Here is a 16,800-nt window from a genome sequence, read left to right as displayed (position 1 = left end):
CCTTTCCACTCTTTTCCTTTGGTGGCATGAAACTCCATTTCCATTGATGCCATGGTAGGCATGGCAAGCAGCTTTCTGGCTGTCAGATGTGAGCAGCTCCTTCTCTCACTTAGGGGGTTACGGGGTCTAGTGATGTGATTGAAGCTGTAATTTTCATCAAACCTGACGGGGAGGACGGTGCCCTCCAGCAGCTGCATGGGAAGGGCTGTGTCTGCAAGGCTTGGCTTTCAGCTGAAAACAAAAAGCAGCCTCACAGTTGTGTTTCACTTGATTTGATATTTTCTCTTCCTTGCTCTGCATTAGGCCAGATATTTCAGGTATAATCTTTTTCCCTGAGAGCTGAATCAAGGAGTTTTCTAGGTCATACCATTATACATCACTCTAAAAAAGTGAGGATCTCTCCTGATTTTAGTTATTTGTAGTGACATGGAGGAAACGAATATTCTGAAGTGGCTGTTGGGAAGCTAGTTGGAAAGAAGCAGCCTTGGGAGCCCTAGAACCCAGTGAGAGCCGCTGTGCAGAGGCAGGGGACAATGTCCCAAAGTCTCCCACTGACAYTGGGCCAGCCCTGCCTGCAGGAAGGCATCTGCTGAGGGGCCTGTGCAGCCTTCAAGAACTGTCCCTTATAATGGAGACTGCTGCATTTTAAGTAAATATTATGGAATTACGTGATAAATACTTTCCCTTTCCACACTTTACAAAATGTGGTGGTGTCACAGTTTGGTGGAGATTCTCTTGAATGGGGAGCTGCTTGGTTTTGAGCCCCCAGATGTGTGGCAGCATCCAGTCCTGGCTTGGAGACCACGCCAGCTTTCTGCTTTGGTCAGTGCTAAGCGCTGCAGCCAGGATTAGAGAGCAGACCTCCAGATGCAGGGGTGCTGTTCGGGATGGCAGCTCGTGCAGGAGCCYGTCTGCATGGCCAGCAGGAAAAGAACCACGTGGGAGGCTGCGAGATGCCTCCCAAGCTTCTGAAGTGCAGCAGTTCATTCGTGCCTCCTRATGATCCAGTCCCCTCTCAAAAGTGAGTTTTGGGGGAGCTGCCTGTGCCCAACAGGGTGCCACAGCACTGCTGTGACAGTGACATGTGCAGCTATCAGCCTCGCGAGTGTCCCAGGCCCTTCTGGTCTTACTGTGCTGCACATTTTTGCCTCTTGGCTGCAGTTCCCTGGGGCTCCGTATGATCCGTGCGGGAACATCCACTGCTGAGGTGCTCCCCGTGCACCTAGGAGCTCAGGTAGCCCCATGGCCAACGTTCATTTATTGGCCACCCTTTAAAAGCTGAAGTAACTGGAAGGGAAAGCTGGCCATCCGCTTCCAAACCGATAACAGCAGTAGCCTAAATCTGGTTCCAAACCAGCCATGCAACTCAACTGTTACAGTGCGAGTTGTCTGAACAGTATTTCATGGTGCTGCTGTGCTATTTCCTGCAAAGCTGCARCAGCGCTGAGCTGCGGCTGCGCTTTGAAGTGGCAACAGCCTGAAGAGCACACGGAAAGTCTGAGAGTTCCCGCGCGCCGCCGGCCCGTGACTCACCCGCTGCCACTTGTTTTGCTACCAAGAAGTTGATACCATGGGCAACGCTTACGYAGCGGTGTGAGGAAATACCAAAAGTTTTGTCGGGCCTTATTGCCATTGTTATAAAAAACACATAAAGGTGCATGTAGGAGTTGCTTCTCTGTAGAATATCCTGTGTTTTTTCTCAAAATTTCTTGTAAGGAACCTGGGGGGGGGGAGGGGGGTGTAGTTGAGTAGCTGAAACACTGAGGCCCTTTGGAGGGGAACACACTGTCACAGTCAGAGGGAGAAGCAGCAAGTTGGAGTCCTTGTTATTTTTAAATTCATATTTTATAGGTAAATTTGGCTAAAGCAGCTAGTTACTGTTGTTTTTCTTTGTAGGCCTTTAAATGGGGAGAGAAAAGGGCAWTAGTCTGGACGCAGGCTAATGACTTGCTCTGACACCAAGCGTACGAGGCTTCATTTCCCTGCTTAATTCTTGTTAATTTCTTTAATTTCTGTTTTCTTCCCGCTTTCCCCCCCGGAGATAAACTTTTTAGTTTGCAACATGGTGATTGTTGCATGGAGATCTAATATATGATAAATGTTTATCTTCAAGCAAAAGATTTAGCYACTTTAACATAGTGCACAATAGTTCATTGATTTCAGTGCACATATGTGTGTGTATATATACATATACATGCATATATATATATATATTTCATTTTCTTTCCCTTTGCTTTTAGAATGTAAATCAGTTTTTGTAATGGGAGCCTCCTGAGAACTGACCTATTTTGAAAGCTGTAAGATGTGGTTGGCTTAAGTTAATGAGGATAACAGTTAGTATGTGAACAGGCATCGCAGCCCGTATTTTGGAGSCTGAACAGTATATTGCATTAATAGACCTGTTTATCATTTAAGTAAATGACCCGAATTGCAGTTTACTTCTACATATTGAAGTCTCCTCTGTTTTTCCTTGCTGCTTCTATTTTCTTCTATGGGTTCAAACAGAAGATTCCAGAAGAGCAGTGTGTTTGGAGGTGAAAAATGTCATTGCTAGTAGTGAGCACAGAGGGAAGTGAGGAGCATCCTGCAGTCCTCCCGTTTCTGCACGGCAGCCCGTGCTGTGGCTGGAGCCCTTTGCACCCAAGGGCTCTGTCCCTGCCAGAACTCACCATTCACAAAACACCCTTGAGAAGAAACTAACCAGTTTGTTGCTCCAGGCTTTTTGTTACGCACTGAAATACCGAGAGGTCTCTTGGGGCAGGGCAGGAAAAAGGGGCGTATAGGAACCCAGGACCTCGGGATCGAGGGCGCATCCCTGTTGTTGCGCCCACATTTTAGCATCCCTTCTGCTTTACCCCGGAGCCCCATCCAGCACAGGGTGCGCAGATCCAAACGTGCCATCTTAGTGAGGCCTTTCAACATTCACGTTTGCTGTCTGTTACCTCTGCTATTTAGATATATGTTTGTGATCGACCCTTACTCGTTTTTACCTACGTTTGGGGTCAGTCACGTGCAGTGAATGCAGGATTGCACATTACTTGCTAAGCAAAGGCATGGTGTTGCTTTTCCTACCCTGTCAGATGTTGGTAAGTGGGAAAAGCCAGATTACGTTGTTGCTTTACCAGCTACTAAATTTAGTTTTTCTGTAATCTGAATCTCTATATATCTAATAGATATATAATCTGTGTGTGTGTGTGTATATAAATATATATGTATAAATCTGATCTCTTGCTACTCACAAACACTTGTTCTTAGTCTTTAATATCCACGTCCTAATCTTTTGGTAGCAATTCATCTGAAGAGCTTTGCAGGTCAATATTTTTCTTGTGTTTTGAAAAGAGTAGATGTTCTCCAGGCTCTAATTTTCAAGCAGTGCCTGGCCTGCAGCACTGAAACTTTACCTCATAAACCCCCAAACATCAAAAATATTGCAGAATTGAGTTGTAGATCCTATACAGACTATTGCATTTCCAATACCTGAGTGAAATTTAATTTCTAGAGCTGAAGTTATCTTACTTGAGGCCGACCTCCCTGAGCAGACCAAATATGATAGAATCTTTAATTACCGAAGGTCAGTGTTTTGTTTTGCAGTGGTGCCTGGGGCCTCCTGGTTTTCCTCTCACTCCTCTTTCCCTCCATTCCTCGAGCTTGCCCAGTTTTCCAGCACTGTCTGTTCTCTCCTTATGTCTTTACCTGCCTGCTCTGTTCTCGTGTATGCTCTCTTGGTGCTTGGTACTACCTATTGGTTACCAGCCACACTCCTACTCTTATTTTCCCCTTTCTCCTCTGCTCCTGCTTCTCCTTTTTCCCTTGCTACTGCCTGCTTGCTGCTTTTTCCTCCTTTTTCCATCTGCCGACAATCTCCTCCACCTCCCTGTTCTGTGGGACCTGGGCATCCCACCAGGACGTTGCTGCCTGCCACAAATTCGAGTGCCTTGATGGTCGGCTGGCCTCCAAACGCTGATTAAACATTTTCGAAAAATTTATTAGCAACTTGCAAATGAAACATGGGACAACTGAGACCTCTGCAAATCCTGCAGTTGATTCAGTGGGAGTTAATACTAATTCCATATGTTTTAATAGTATACTGCAAATTGCATGGTGTAAAGGCCTCTTCTGTGCGTGTGGCTGGCTGCTTTCGTGACGCCTGTGCAGCAGTGGTACTAGCTGAAGGAAGCAGGTGGTCTCAGCTTCTTACTTTCCACTAGCAGTTGGTCTTTCTGCTAACAAATAATGTATTTCTGTTCTTAGTTTTCAGTTAGGAGTCTGAAGGAAAAATAGCTTCATCATTCAGTAAATGTTTGCTTTACCGGAGTCTTCAACACAAGGATCTTTGGTATTAACCTAGCAAGTGTCTTGCCATTTTGGAGAGCCTTTGGCTTCCAGCTTGGCTTGTCCTGCTGCAGGAGCTCAGCGCTGCTTTCAGTTTCTGTGATCCTCTAAGGCTGGATGCAAAGGGAAAAAGGAAGGAATGCATTCTCTGCAGCAGTTCTCCTTGATGTAGCACACACATACAAAAGATTAAAAAGGAAATCGCCACAATTTCTGCTATTTGGGTAACTCTAAGAAACCAAACTTAACCACTTGAAGTGCTCTGTGTAATTCTAGAGCACCATTATTGCTAACTAATCTGCATTTTATTACGTGAAGAAAGGCTTCAGTGCCCAAAGTCGGATTACTTTTTACCATGATACTAAATGGCCTATTTAAAGTTATTTTGTCCGCCCTCGTGGATGCCTTTCCCCCATTCTTATGCCACCRTGCTTGCCGTGACACTGCTCCTCGATGGTTTCTGCTGTCCTAGACTGTTGCAAGCACAACAAAATTCAAGTGCAGTGTGGTTCTTGCTCGCTAGTGTAATGTGGCTCTGCTGCTTTCCTTTTGATGAAGCTGTGGTGTGAAATTAGCTTTTCTAAGTGTGTTTTTTAAGCTGTGTTGTCAGTATAGACACTTCTCGATAGACTTAAAAATAACCAAGCAAGCTCTTTTTCTTCCTCTGACCTTATCTAAGTTTATCTGTTTGGGAAAGTGCAGAAAGCAGTACAACTGTTGCTTCTGTGAACGATTTAGGTATTTACCTTTATGCTTGTTACTCCTTGTTAACTATTTCTGCTTTTCATGCTTTTGTGCCTTTTGAATTTGGAGGTAGTTTACCCAAGTATCTTAACCGAAGGCTGGATAARGCAATACAGGGTAGAGGTTCTTCTCCTGTTTCAGTACTGATCTCTAATGTTTATGATTTTCAACTGAAATGAAAATCACTTAAAATGATAGAAACTCTAGTCCATAAATACATTGCAGAGAAGCTTCTTGCCAGGCTGCAGCATATTTGTGTGCATGTCTGCTCCATTTCCTGCTAGGATGTATTTTTCCAACACATCAGAAGGAAACGTGGAAGGATGGGACAGCTTTTTGTGGAAAAGAAAGGAATTGGAGCTAGTCAGATAAGTGTTTCATGTTGACTTTTACTAACGAGATGAATCTCCCTCGCTTTGAGTGTTCTGTCGTGAACACATGGACCAAATTCCAGTCACTTCATCATCTGTTGGATGTGMTTGAAAATAACTATGGTATAGGTGAAGTGAGACTGAGGGTTATCTATAAATAGCTAGGACGTTTGAAGTTGTTTGTCTGTGCTGGTGTAAGGAATATATATATTTAAGTAATAATAATAATTTCAAAAAAAGGGCATAAATGAAAGCTTCAACTTAATTCAGAGGCTCTAGCRGATTGTAAGTAATTAAACTTTTATTTTGGGTGTATGTTGAGGTTCGTGTTGAAAGGAGCCGCGTGCCATCTCTTGATCTCTTGTTCAGCAGTAGGTGCGGGTGCAGCCGGATTTGTGCTGCCAAGTGACATAGTGACATTGTTCAGAGGATATGGGCGCTTTTTTAAAAAAAAAAAAAAAAAAAAAAAAAAGCCCTGTTTCCTGGAAGGAAACTGTGGCCTCCAGCTCATTGTAATAGTGCCGCTCTGAGACATGCAGCGCTGCCTTTCTGGCGCTGTTGCCGGCCCCTTCTCGAGGAGCGCTCGCCTGCTCTGAACCCATGTTAGCTCTGTCCCCATGAGCTTGCTAAGGCTGCACCGGCTCTCCGCGCTATGGAAGAACTGGATGTTTAACCAGGAGCCCGACCATGTGTTTCAGGTGGAGAACTCCAAGGAGAATGAGGAGAGCATCCTGCAGAGRGAGGTCCCCGGCAGGCAGTCCCGCCGCAGGTTCCGGAAGATCAACCAGCGGGGGGAACGACAGACCATCACGGACAACGTGGACACCAGCAGCTACCACTCGGTGAGCAGGGGAGCCGCTGAAACCCGACGTCTGTTGGGTTTGTTGGGTTTGCTACCGTCGTCTTGTTGGGAGCAGCAGAGAGCCTGGGCTTGAGCCTCTTTGGTGGTGGTGAAGCAAACACTGTGCTGGAAAAGAGGGATTTGGCTTCTGGTTTCCAGTTGAACTTCCATGTTTGCTGCTTGATAGAATTTTCATTATTGATCAGTGTTTTTCATAACATTTTAACTGAAATTATCTTAGTAAGATGTGGAAGATTCCTCCCTCCCCACCCTTGAAGTTTAGGCTGTGTTGAAATTAAGTCAGTCGCAGATCCGGTTCAGGACAGTGTTAAAGCTGTCCTGATACTTCACCTCACGTTTACTTGCCTAAAATAGCAGACTGTTAATTGAAGCATTGAGAAGAGTAACGGCAACTCATGGGCAGCTCACTTCTGGTAAATAACCCCACAGACTATACAGCCTGTGCTGTTGGAGGCATGTAGAGCTGTGGTTTTAAGGCTACGGTGCTTTTATGAAGATTTCTCCTTGCCGTTACTTTTTTGCATGTAAACTTCCTGTGAGTAGTAGGGCACGCTCGTGCTTTATACAAATGATTTCAATTAAAAAATTGCTGTGGATATTTTGATTTGCCTTGGAAAATCAAAGGCTAAAACATGATGTTAACTTTGAAATATGCAAATCTTGAGTAGCCAGAAAAGCAAAGACCAAAACTCTCAATTGAATTTCTCCCCTTTATTTTCCCCTGTCCTCTTCACCTCCTTGAGAGGTACAAAACCCCTCCTGGCTGATACACTTCAAAGCATGTGAAGCATGCAGCTGGGCTTAAAGCTTTCCTCCGTTTCACAACAAACTGCTGTTTTTAGCCTGTTGTTAATTGTTGGAAGGCAGGAGGTGATTTTGGACTCCCTGCAGCATTAGCATTTCTGGCAGCAGAGGTTGTTGGCATTTGTCTTCTAAGCAGAAAGGCTCTCCTTGCTCTACCAGGACATGAATGTGCTTCTTGAAGTCTAACATCCCCAGCCGTCTCATTTCTAGAACTGTCACATGTGTTGGTTTTATCATTAGTGTGTAATCTGAATTAGTTACTGTAGAAATGAGATACCTTATCCGAAAGCTTTGGGCAGCCGTGCGCGAGGCTTCGTTGGGAATTAAATTCCAATCTCTGCAGGACAAAATCTCTTATCTCATCCCCACCCCTCCACCCTCGCCTTGGTGTTGCTGTAGCACTGATTAAACACGCCGTAATTTGTAGCCTTCAGGTCTTTGGAGCAGTTGATAGGGGAGGAGAGTCTCGGGAAGAGCTGAGGCTGATCTTTGTTGYGGGTCTTGTCTTTGGAAACTTCTCGTTGCAAATCTGACTCTYTTGCTCTGCTTTTTTGAGTATATGTCATTTGCTAGGAAGTGGTATAGACTTCATAAATCAGCTGCATGTTCCTCTAAATCGGTTTTTATATCGGGAATATATAAAAAGCGCCCTATTAGCAATGCTAGACATTTTCCCAGATGAATGCTAAGTGGCAAGGAGTAAACATCCACATTTCTGCTATAAAATCTGCAAGCTGTTTGGCTCTCAGCTCTCTGAATTGCAGTACTAGTCCTTTCTTTGCAGGCTGCAAGCTCCTAATTGGAAAGCGTCACATTCCCAGTACTTTGTGCAGTGAAAAGTAATTTGTAACTCAACAGATGACTAGGAAATCAAAACAAGATAACCAGCTGCCTATTTGACAAGTAAACAACAATGGTGCATGCATTTTTCCATATTCCATCGTAATCTGGTAAAATGATGAATTTGTCAGAGGAAGGGTTTGCTTGCAGAGCCCGGGTTTAACTCTTACCTAGCTCGGTCAGCTCCTCCGGGATCTCTGATTCCCAAGGGTTTTGAAAGCCTCAGGCTTGGCCAAGCCCCCAACGTGGGCAGGGTGAGGAGGGGCCGAATGAACYGTCTGTTTGACCCTCCTGCAGCAGCGTTTCTGGCAGGGTGGGAGGGCAGTTCACAAACTCGCCTGCAGGTTTTGTCCCTGCCCTAATGCTGATGGATAAATGCRGTGTTGTGGGTGGCTCTGTGGCGTTGGGGACATCCTGGCACATGCTGCCGCAGCCTTGCATGCACCGTCACTCGGACACAGGAGGCTTTCTGCCTTCTTCAGAGAACTYTGGGCATCACAAACCATCTGGGTATCAAACTACGGTGTCCCTTTATCCCAACTTAGAGATTGTTTCCTTATGTGATTAAGTAGAGGCTTTCCTGTATTTGCTTTAAGGGGAGTCATCTGTGCAATCTCTACTACTTAAGTGTAAATCTCTGCACATTAAATACTGTGTGATTCATATTTATGATTAAGGTTAATCTTTATTTTTATAAAAAGTTACCAATTAAGTTGTGATGCAAACTTGCATCTGCTTTTTGYGTGGAGATTCATGCTGCTTCTTGTTGAAGCAAATTCTCTAATAATCCCTTTGCTTGGCCATGAAATAAACTGGGTATTAAAGCTCTTTTCCTAAGTGACAGGAGTAAGAGAAAGGAAGAGCTTGCAATATTGTAATGGAAGGCATCAATGCACACTGTTTATTATTTACGATATCTGACCATCACATTATTGTTGCTACTCTAATTCAGTAATTTTAAAAGGGAAAACGCACCAGCTGGTTGTTTTCCTTAAGTGAAGGAGTTACTGTTTAAGTTCCTGTACTGTCTTTTGTGGTGCCCTAAGAATACTGCTTTTCTGCAGTATCTGTAATATTTTCATTCAAGTATCTCGTTTGAGCTTACTGCCTTGGAGAGATTTGGCCGATGGTTTCTGCAGGGTTTGCTCTTACTTCCCAGAGCTTGCTCGCCAATATTTTGCTTTAAGGGAGGCTTGGCAAATACTAGTTCTTCCTCTCCTCYTCTTGTACGTAGGTGTGCAGGCAGGAGCTGGAGTCGTGCAGCAGGCCACGATCAGAAGTGCAGCAAATGTCTCCTCGTCTCTATCTTCTACACTAGTGCTCAAACCAATAAATAATGCAACTGTGTTTCTCCTTTGCATTAAGAAAAAAGGAAAAAAAAATCCTGAGTGGGGTGCGATCATCTTTATTTTGAAGCATCTTTATGCTCCAAATGGCCGCATGACAGTAGCGGTGTTGAACTCAAAGGTACTACATGCAACAGGTGCTTAAGCACTGAAGCTGCTCCAGAACCAGATGGTTTTTATGCTAACACTTCGCAGGAAAAACTGTTTAATGGCCATTTTGGTGCTTTGTAAAACTTAAATTGCTCTGTCATTTGTGGGTCACGTATTGAGCCAGGTTAGCAGCTCAGATATTTATCTTCATAATTGAAAAACAAAAACCTGAGCCAGCAAGTCTCACACTTCACGCTTCCCTTTCTTGCAGCAAGCAAAACCAAAATGGGGTTTAAGCCTGATATAAGTTCTGATAAATTCAAAGCTCTTGTAACATTTTAGAAAGGTTTTTAAATTTTTTTGTCTACATACATTTTTGACAGATCTTCTCTGTGTGTGGTTTTTTCTTTTTAATTGTATAGCAGGGAGAAAAAAAAATGACCTTTTACTAATAATTTCCTTTCTGAGAGATTCAGAGTTACCTTTTTTTCTTTTCAAACTCTTGTAAGAGGATGATGAGGTTTAAGAGATTTATTACAAAATTAAGTTTTGAGGACAGTATCTTAATACTTGCATCATGTAAAATTTTTTCCTGGAGCCTTGCAGCCGCATTTATCTTCAGAGGAGCCTGTCACTGAAGACTGCTTGAGTGGCAAGTTTCTTCTTCTTTGATCGTTACTTAATGTAATCCTGTCGGGGCTGGCGTTGGCCTAGGATATCTCGCAACGAGAAGGAGCTCAGGCACGTTTTAATACAGTGCATCAAACCCATTAAGTTCTTTCCCATCACTAATTCTTTCCCTTTTAAATGCTATGGGGGCTTTGTAGTCTATTTTTAACTGCTAGGTGAGTTTGCAGAAATGGCACCTTTTATTGATTTCACACGTGCCTCCAGACAAGTTTTCTTGACCTTTGGTGCAGCGTCTGGTTATTTGGGACAGGGTTTGAGCGAGGCTGTGGCTAAGCTGTGAGCAGCTGCATCGTGTGTTCTCCTGCTCTCGTAGTTACTCTTTTTGACACCGAGTTGGGTAGAATCTTCGCTTTATCCAAAGAATCAGAATGAAGCTTGGGGGGCCCGTGAGCCTTAGGCCCTCTCTGCTGTTGGTCAAGGATACCAGAGCTGTGCCTCGCTTCCTTGGAGGGGTRATGCAAGGAAAAAATGCAGGTTCCYKTCTCATTCTGCCTTAAAAAGTGTCCTGCTGTAAAACCCGGGCCCCCTTCTCTGCCTGGCTCGACTCTGTTTCCAGCGGGAAGGCCAAGGGCTCCGGGGCTGGCTCCGTGGCGCCCGCCGGCCCCTCGTGCCTCCTCCTCCYGTGGCCGCCATGCCGTGTGGCAGTGCAGGGTGCTCTGCTTGCAGGGGAGGCCGCAGGGACCTCGGCGYGCTCCCAGCTGCCATCACTGTCACGCTGCCGTGTGTGCCCTTGGGGAGCAAGCGCAGGGGCCATGACCGGCTCGCTTAAACACTTCTCTTAACCAGTGGTGTCGCGCCTGGCTTGGTGTCAGCGCGGCCGCCAGGCGGTGTGTCTGAGATGGCACCCGGCGCGAGGAGCGCAGCCTGCGCCCGGCCTCCTCGCCGCCGAGGTGGCCTCCCCGCCGCCGCCGCCACGGCGCCTGCCCTCGTCTTGTCCTTCCCGTTGACGCTGTGCGCTGCCCTCAGCGGCCGCCTCTCCGTCAAAGGCYGCTTCACAAGGCGCTGTCGCTCATYGTGACGGTCGCTAGCCAAAACTCCGGTATTCGGCATGAACAGGGGCGTTAAAATCCTYCCCGTGTCCCACTGGTGCTTCCAAACCCATGAGTGAGCATCCGCATCTTCCAGAGGGCAGCGATGTTGATGTGTTATGTATAGTGTGTAGGATGGGGATCAGATTAGAAAACATGCGCTAAAAACGTATGTTACAATTCTGCTAAAAATCTGTGAACTCGGATTAAAATTRCCTTTTTTTTTTCTTTTTCCTTTTTTTCTTTTTTTATTTCCATAATTGCACGTTCAGGTCATACCCTTGACTTTACCCATAATGAAAGTGGCTGTAGTTTTTGAAAACTTCTGTTTGGGAGTTTCCCCTCCAGACTCCAGAGGCTCACCGCGCAGGCTATATATAAGTAGTGAATTACCGATTTGCCTCAGTTTGGAGCTGAAGTTTGCAGCTGTGTCTCAGCATTTAAGAATGGTGCCCAAATGCAACTTGTTACCTGAAACTCTGGAGGGTTTATTTTAGATAAGCACCTGTATTTGTTCATATTTAGTCACRTTGCTTTTGGTTTGGAGCAATCATTTGCTCTTAATTTCTCTTTTTTGCCAATGAGAGAACCCGTGGGGAGAAGGCGGTTGGCTGCGTGTCGTGATTGAGATGTCCTTCTGCCAGACAGACCGATGGCCTCTGTGTTTTGCCTGGTTATCAACTTTGGGTCTTAAAATCATAGATCAAGTTTATTATTATTTTTGCGTTTCCTTGGGTAAGTCAGGCACCTTGTTGCTGACGGTGCTGCTCCCTGCACAGGCGCTGGTTGCAAGGTGACKAGCTCCATCCTGGTGTCCCTGACCAGCCCAGTTATTTCCCCCCACTGCTCCCGGAGCAGCGGCCGGCAGAACAACTGGAATTGCCTGTATGGGAACGCAAGCGAAAGCGGCGGATATTTCCGCATTGATTTCCTCCCTCAGCTCCAAGTACAGGAGCCTTTTCACCACTGAGCACTTTCACCGGGAAGTCTGGAATTGTTTGGAAATGGGTGGTGAGCGCCTAGGCCTTTTCGGGAAGACCTTCCCRCTCCTTGCTATCTCCTTTCACTGCATAGGTAAAATTACAGCATTGTAGGAATTGACTTACTTCCTTGGAAAATCCCTGAGAAAATGTTTTATGTAGCAGGTCTGGGAGGATAATCTCAGTTTTGATGGAACCTGAGGGGTTGGGTGACAGTTCCAAACCATTAATTCTTTATGAGCAACCTCTTATGCATGACAAATTGCGACTGTGTTTAAGTGTTGTTCCTAAASATGGTAATGGTCCTGTGCCACTCCAGGTCTTAATGGTAAAGAGCAGTGCTGTACACTTGATAAACATGTTGTCGGGTTTAAAATCTTTAATGTGTTTTTGGCAGATTCTGCCTATTACTTTTTCTATATTTTTGAGTGACATCTGAGTGGCTTCTTGCAGAAGACAAGGACAGAGTAGCAGCCAACAAGCTGGCAGCTGGTATGCAGAGAGCTTGGATCTGGGTTTTGTCGTAACTTCAGCCTAGGCTGTTGCTGTTCAATACACTGTATTGAACTACACCAGCCTAATTATATTCTCATTTATTGCAAGCTCAACCTTTCACTTTTGTACAGGCTTAGCATACCTTAGAGGGAAGGAATCTTGTGAGAAGTGATTCTGTGTTTTAATCTAACAAACTGTAAATTTGGGTTGCTGCATTGAGCGTTACCAGATGTTAAAAGGCTTCATTAAAGGGCTGCAATACTGTTGGCTTAAACTTTGTATTAAAATCATATATATATATATATATATATTTGACTTAGAATATGAAAATGTTAAAATCACCATTCAGAAAATAAGGCAGGCTATATGCAAATATTTGGATACCCTATTTTTCTTGAAAAACTTGGCATGAAAGCTACTACCTGCAATGGTGAAGAGCTGGAAGATCTATTGGTTTTGACCAGTGTTTCCAGTGAAGTTTAGTAGCAAACCTAATTTTATATTTGATACGTAGAAGCCTTGCACATGGGGAAATATCTGACAGATGAAGTGCCCTAACTATTTACTTGAAGGTACTCTATCAGTAAATGGGACAAACGGTGTMGCTTAATTCCTTGTTGATGGTGGCTTGGGTTTTTTGCAAGTCACAGTTGCTTATTGCTCATTACTTGTTTGGAGGCTTTGGGCATTGTGTGTCTGACTTGGGTTTTGTTTGAGATACTACAGCATCAGCAACCTAGAAACTTTATTGCTGCTAGTTTCCACATGTTCTTTTGAATTTCCCTTAGCAGTTGTGATGAAATCTGCAATGATTTATCAGATTGGAGGGCAGTTAAACAGTCTAGCCAGGCTTTTGCTTTGTTTGTTCTGATCAATTTTGAAAACTTGATATGAATAATTGTAACATACTACTTTCTTCTCCCCTCCCAGCCTGGGCGCAGTGCTGCTGCTCCCTCTTTCACATCCACCATTTGGGGTTTTTTTCCTRCTGGTTTTACCACTCAAGCTCTAGGTCTGGTTAGTCCCAACCCAAAGCTGGACACAGCACAAACCTCGTGTTGCTTCCAGACATGCATCTGTTCCTGGGGGGAAAAGGGGAAGGAAAAAAAAAGTACCGTGCCTGTGGTAATACATATATAGTGCTCATATGTATAGTCTCCACATACTCATATAGTCCTCAACATAGAGAACTTGCCCATTAATAGTGAAAGTTGCCCGTTTAGAACAACCACCCGTGCTTAGAGATTTTGAAATGTTGCTGACGGTGGTAGAAGCAGTCGAATTCCTCCCTTCCTCTTCTGCTCTCAGGCTTTCAGTTTGCTGGTAATCCTTAAGAAAAACGATAGAGAAAATACCTGAAGTGGCATTTTAATGATTTTAACCTTGTCTGTGGAGTTAACATATTGCACTCAAGGTCGTTTAGCGGGGAGCCTTTTTCTGGTGTGGGATGTGCTGGTACCTTATGTTCTAAAACAACCTGAATGTGCTCATTTCATCTTGAGAAGCAGTTTTGATAAGTGGGGCAGATGAAGCTGCACTTTGCATTTGCTATCAACCTCGGAAACAAACGAGAATATACAGCAGTGGTGGATCCTGCCATTCCCAGTTGTGAAGCTGCAGCTCCCCTCCCAGTCAGGTGGGAGCAGAGGAAGTTCCCTCTGGMTCCACGTGAGGTTTGGGCTGTGGCTGGAGCTTTGGGAATAACTGCAGGTGAGCAAGGCTGTAAATACCCTGGGGTTTTCACGTGGGGTATTTGAGTTTCCATRTTCGCAGTGTCGCTGGGGGGATTCAGCTGCACAAACCAGCCCTTCTGCCCCAGTGTTTGCCCCGGCCTCTGCTCACATCCCCTTCTCCCAGAGGGGATTTTTTGCCGGTGTTTTTGCACCCTGCCAAAGGGAGACGCCAGGAAGGACGGGAGCAGGCAGAGGAATGGAGTGTGCCCGAAGTGCCCCAGCGATCCCTGCGTTGGGCCGCAAGCAGGGCCGAGCCCGGGCGCTGCCGCGCGGGAAGAGCCGCCCCAGGTGAGCCGGTCTCCTCCAGCAGCAACGCTGCAGACAGGAGATGACCTTTCCGTGCTCCACGCGGCAGCCGCTCCGGCGGCTTGGGGCAGCGCGAGCAGCGCGAGAGCGGCTCCGCGGGGCCCTCTTATTGTTCCTTCGCTATCGCTGCTGCTAAATTTAGCAGCTTACATCACTCCAGCTCTGCCGGCTGCTCCCTCCCTCCGCCTCCCGCCGCTCCCGCCCCGGCTCCTTCCCTCCGCTCCGATCACGTTTTCATGCTCCTTCCCAAGCGTTTTCGTGCTCCTTTCCAAGCCTGCGCCTCTGGGCGGGGGTTTGTGCAGCCTGGGAGCTGGTGCTGCTGCGGAGGGGCCTGCAGAGCACCCACGTCTCCCTGCAAGAGGAGCCAGCGCCTGGCCTGCCCTGTGCTTGGGCTACAAGGGCCACAAACAGGGCGGAGAGCCCTGTTTTCCTTTTTTTTTAAAAAAAAAAAAGGGAAAAAAAAAAAAGAAAAAGAATTCCTGAGGTGCCTCGGTCAGGGATAACCTTGCTGCAGAAATGCAGGGAGTGATTTAAGATGCACCTCTTCATGCAGCCACTCTTAATGCCACGGGATTTCCATACCCGGCTGCTGCACTGGAAACCCCTGTGTGCAAAACTGCACCGGGATGAAGTATTTCTACCCAAACAGCTTCACTTGAGTGAGTGTAAAATGACAGGCCACTCGCCGAACCCTTCTCCCATGGGACTTGCTATGGGTGGGCAACCCCAGGGTTGTCCAACGGGCTTTTTTCCCCCTTGATAAGGGAAAACGCAGCGCAATTTGATCAGGTGTGCGCTGCCATCGGGCGGGGGCTTTGCAGGACTCCGGTCTGGGGCTCTTTAAGGGAGAGAAGCTCTAATCCTGTTTAAATGAACACACGTTTAAATTATGAAAGGCCTCTCTAAATTCCCTTTTTTTCAGTGTCTTAGTCGTGCTAGACAATTAGGACACGGGATTTATTTAACAGTCCAAGGCTGCTGATAGCATTATGGGAGGATAAAGAGGGGGTGATGCACAGAAACCTTAGGAGTGGTACTTCAGGCAGAAAAAGAAAGCGCTGTTAAGAAACAAAGATCATTTCTTCATCAGATTGGAGATGAAGGATTCTTTTTTTTTTTCTTTTTCCCAAGCTTCCGTAAAAACTCCAAATCCAGCTTAAAACAAGCCTAGCAGGTCGCCGTTCCCACCCGATGCCGCTGCTGTTTTGACGGCGATCCCTGGGGAACGGCCTTGACATCAGCTTCCTATTTTTGCTTTATTTCCCCCTCCCCGCGGCGGGTCTGGGGGGGCGCGGGCCAGGCGTCCCCGGCGGCGCTGACGTCACCCGCGCTCAAAGGCAGGACCGCGAGGAAATGGAGCTCGGGGCGCTGCCGCCGAGGGCAGCGTGGCCTCCGCGGTGCCGGGCGCTCCGCGTGGGGCACCGGGGGCTCCGCGTGGGGCACCAGGGGCTGCGGGGCCACCCTCTCGGGATCCCCCAGCCTCCCCTTCCTTTGCTTTAAATCCCGGCGGTGGCCGCGATAAAGGGGCCGCCCGTGTGTGGCTGGGCCGTAGCTGCTGGGGAGGGGGTGCCTTTTGTGCCTCCTCTCTTAAAATGCCTTTTAAAGCATTTTCAGATCACTTAAAATGCGAGGCAAATGGTGCGAGGTGTCTGTGCTGCAGTCGTGTGTTAGGTGGAGCTGATGCTCAGCCTATTGTGCTGGATCGTATGGAAAGAAGAGTAAATTTAAGTGGGATTTAGGTAGTATGGGTCGGATATATTTTTAAGAACTTGGTTATTTGAAATTCAGCTTTTAAAAATAAAACAGGCTTTGGGCTTGCATGAATGTTGAAGAGCGGGAGTGAAATGTAGTTTTTCCTCTTACGTTTAAATATGAATTAATAACACCCATGTTATGCAGCCTGGTTGCATCCCTTAGCTTCGTTGTCATGCGGTGGTTAAGTAAATTGGGGCATCCGTGCTGACTTCCCGGGCAGCCTTGGAGGCTGCGGGATTTTGCTCCTTCCTTGCGGCTGGGCTCCAGGCAGACCTTGGGTTATTCCAGGTGCACGGCTCCTACGGCTGCGTGACCGCGTGGAGCAGCCTTTGGGTCGGGATGCGTGTGCTTTGGGTCGGGATGCGTGTGCTTTGGGTCGGGATGCGTGTGCTTTGGTCGGGACGTGGTGCTCGGCTCGACCTGG

At 46.5% G+C, this 16,800-nt stretch overlaps 1 protein-coding gene across 4 annotated transcripts in view; it reads left to right on the top strand.

Moving 5' to 3' along the window:
* The window catches only part of RAPGEF6 (Rap guanine nucleotide exchange factor 6), a 99,687-nt gene that overhangs the window by 31,146 nt on the left and 51,741 nt on the right, over positions 1-16,800 (top strand). For all 4 annotated transcript variants that reach the window (XM_026045292.1, XM_026045276.1, XM_026045284.1 and 1 more), the window contains exon 6: positions 6,146-6,289. In XM_026045292.1, coding sequence (XP_025901077.1) covers positions 6,146-6,289 — 144 coding nt within the window. The remainder of the gene's footprint in view (positions 1-6,145; positions 6,290-16,800) is intronic.

The sequence above is a fragment of the Nothoprocta perdicaria genome, unplaced genomic scaffold (assembly GCF_003342845.1).
Source record: "Nothoprocta perdicaria isolate Ctin4 unplaced genomic scaffold, notPer1 scaffold_107, whole genome shotgun sequence".
Classification (NCBI taxonomy): Eukaryota; Metazoa; Chordata; class Aves; order Tinamiformes; family Tinamidae; genus Nothoprocta; species Nothoprocta perdicaria.
Note: the sequence above shows the minus strand (reverse complement) of the source record. Positions and strands in the feature narration are given on the sequence as shown.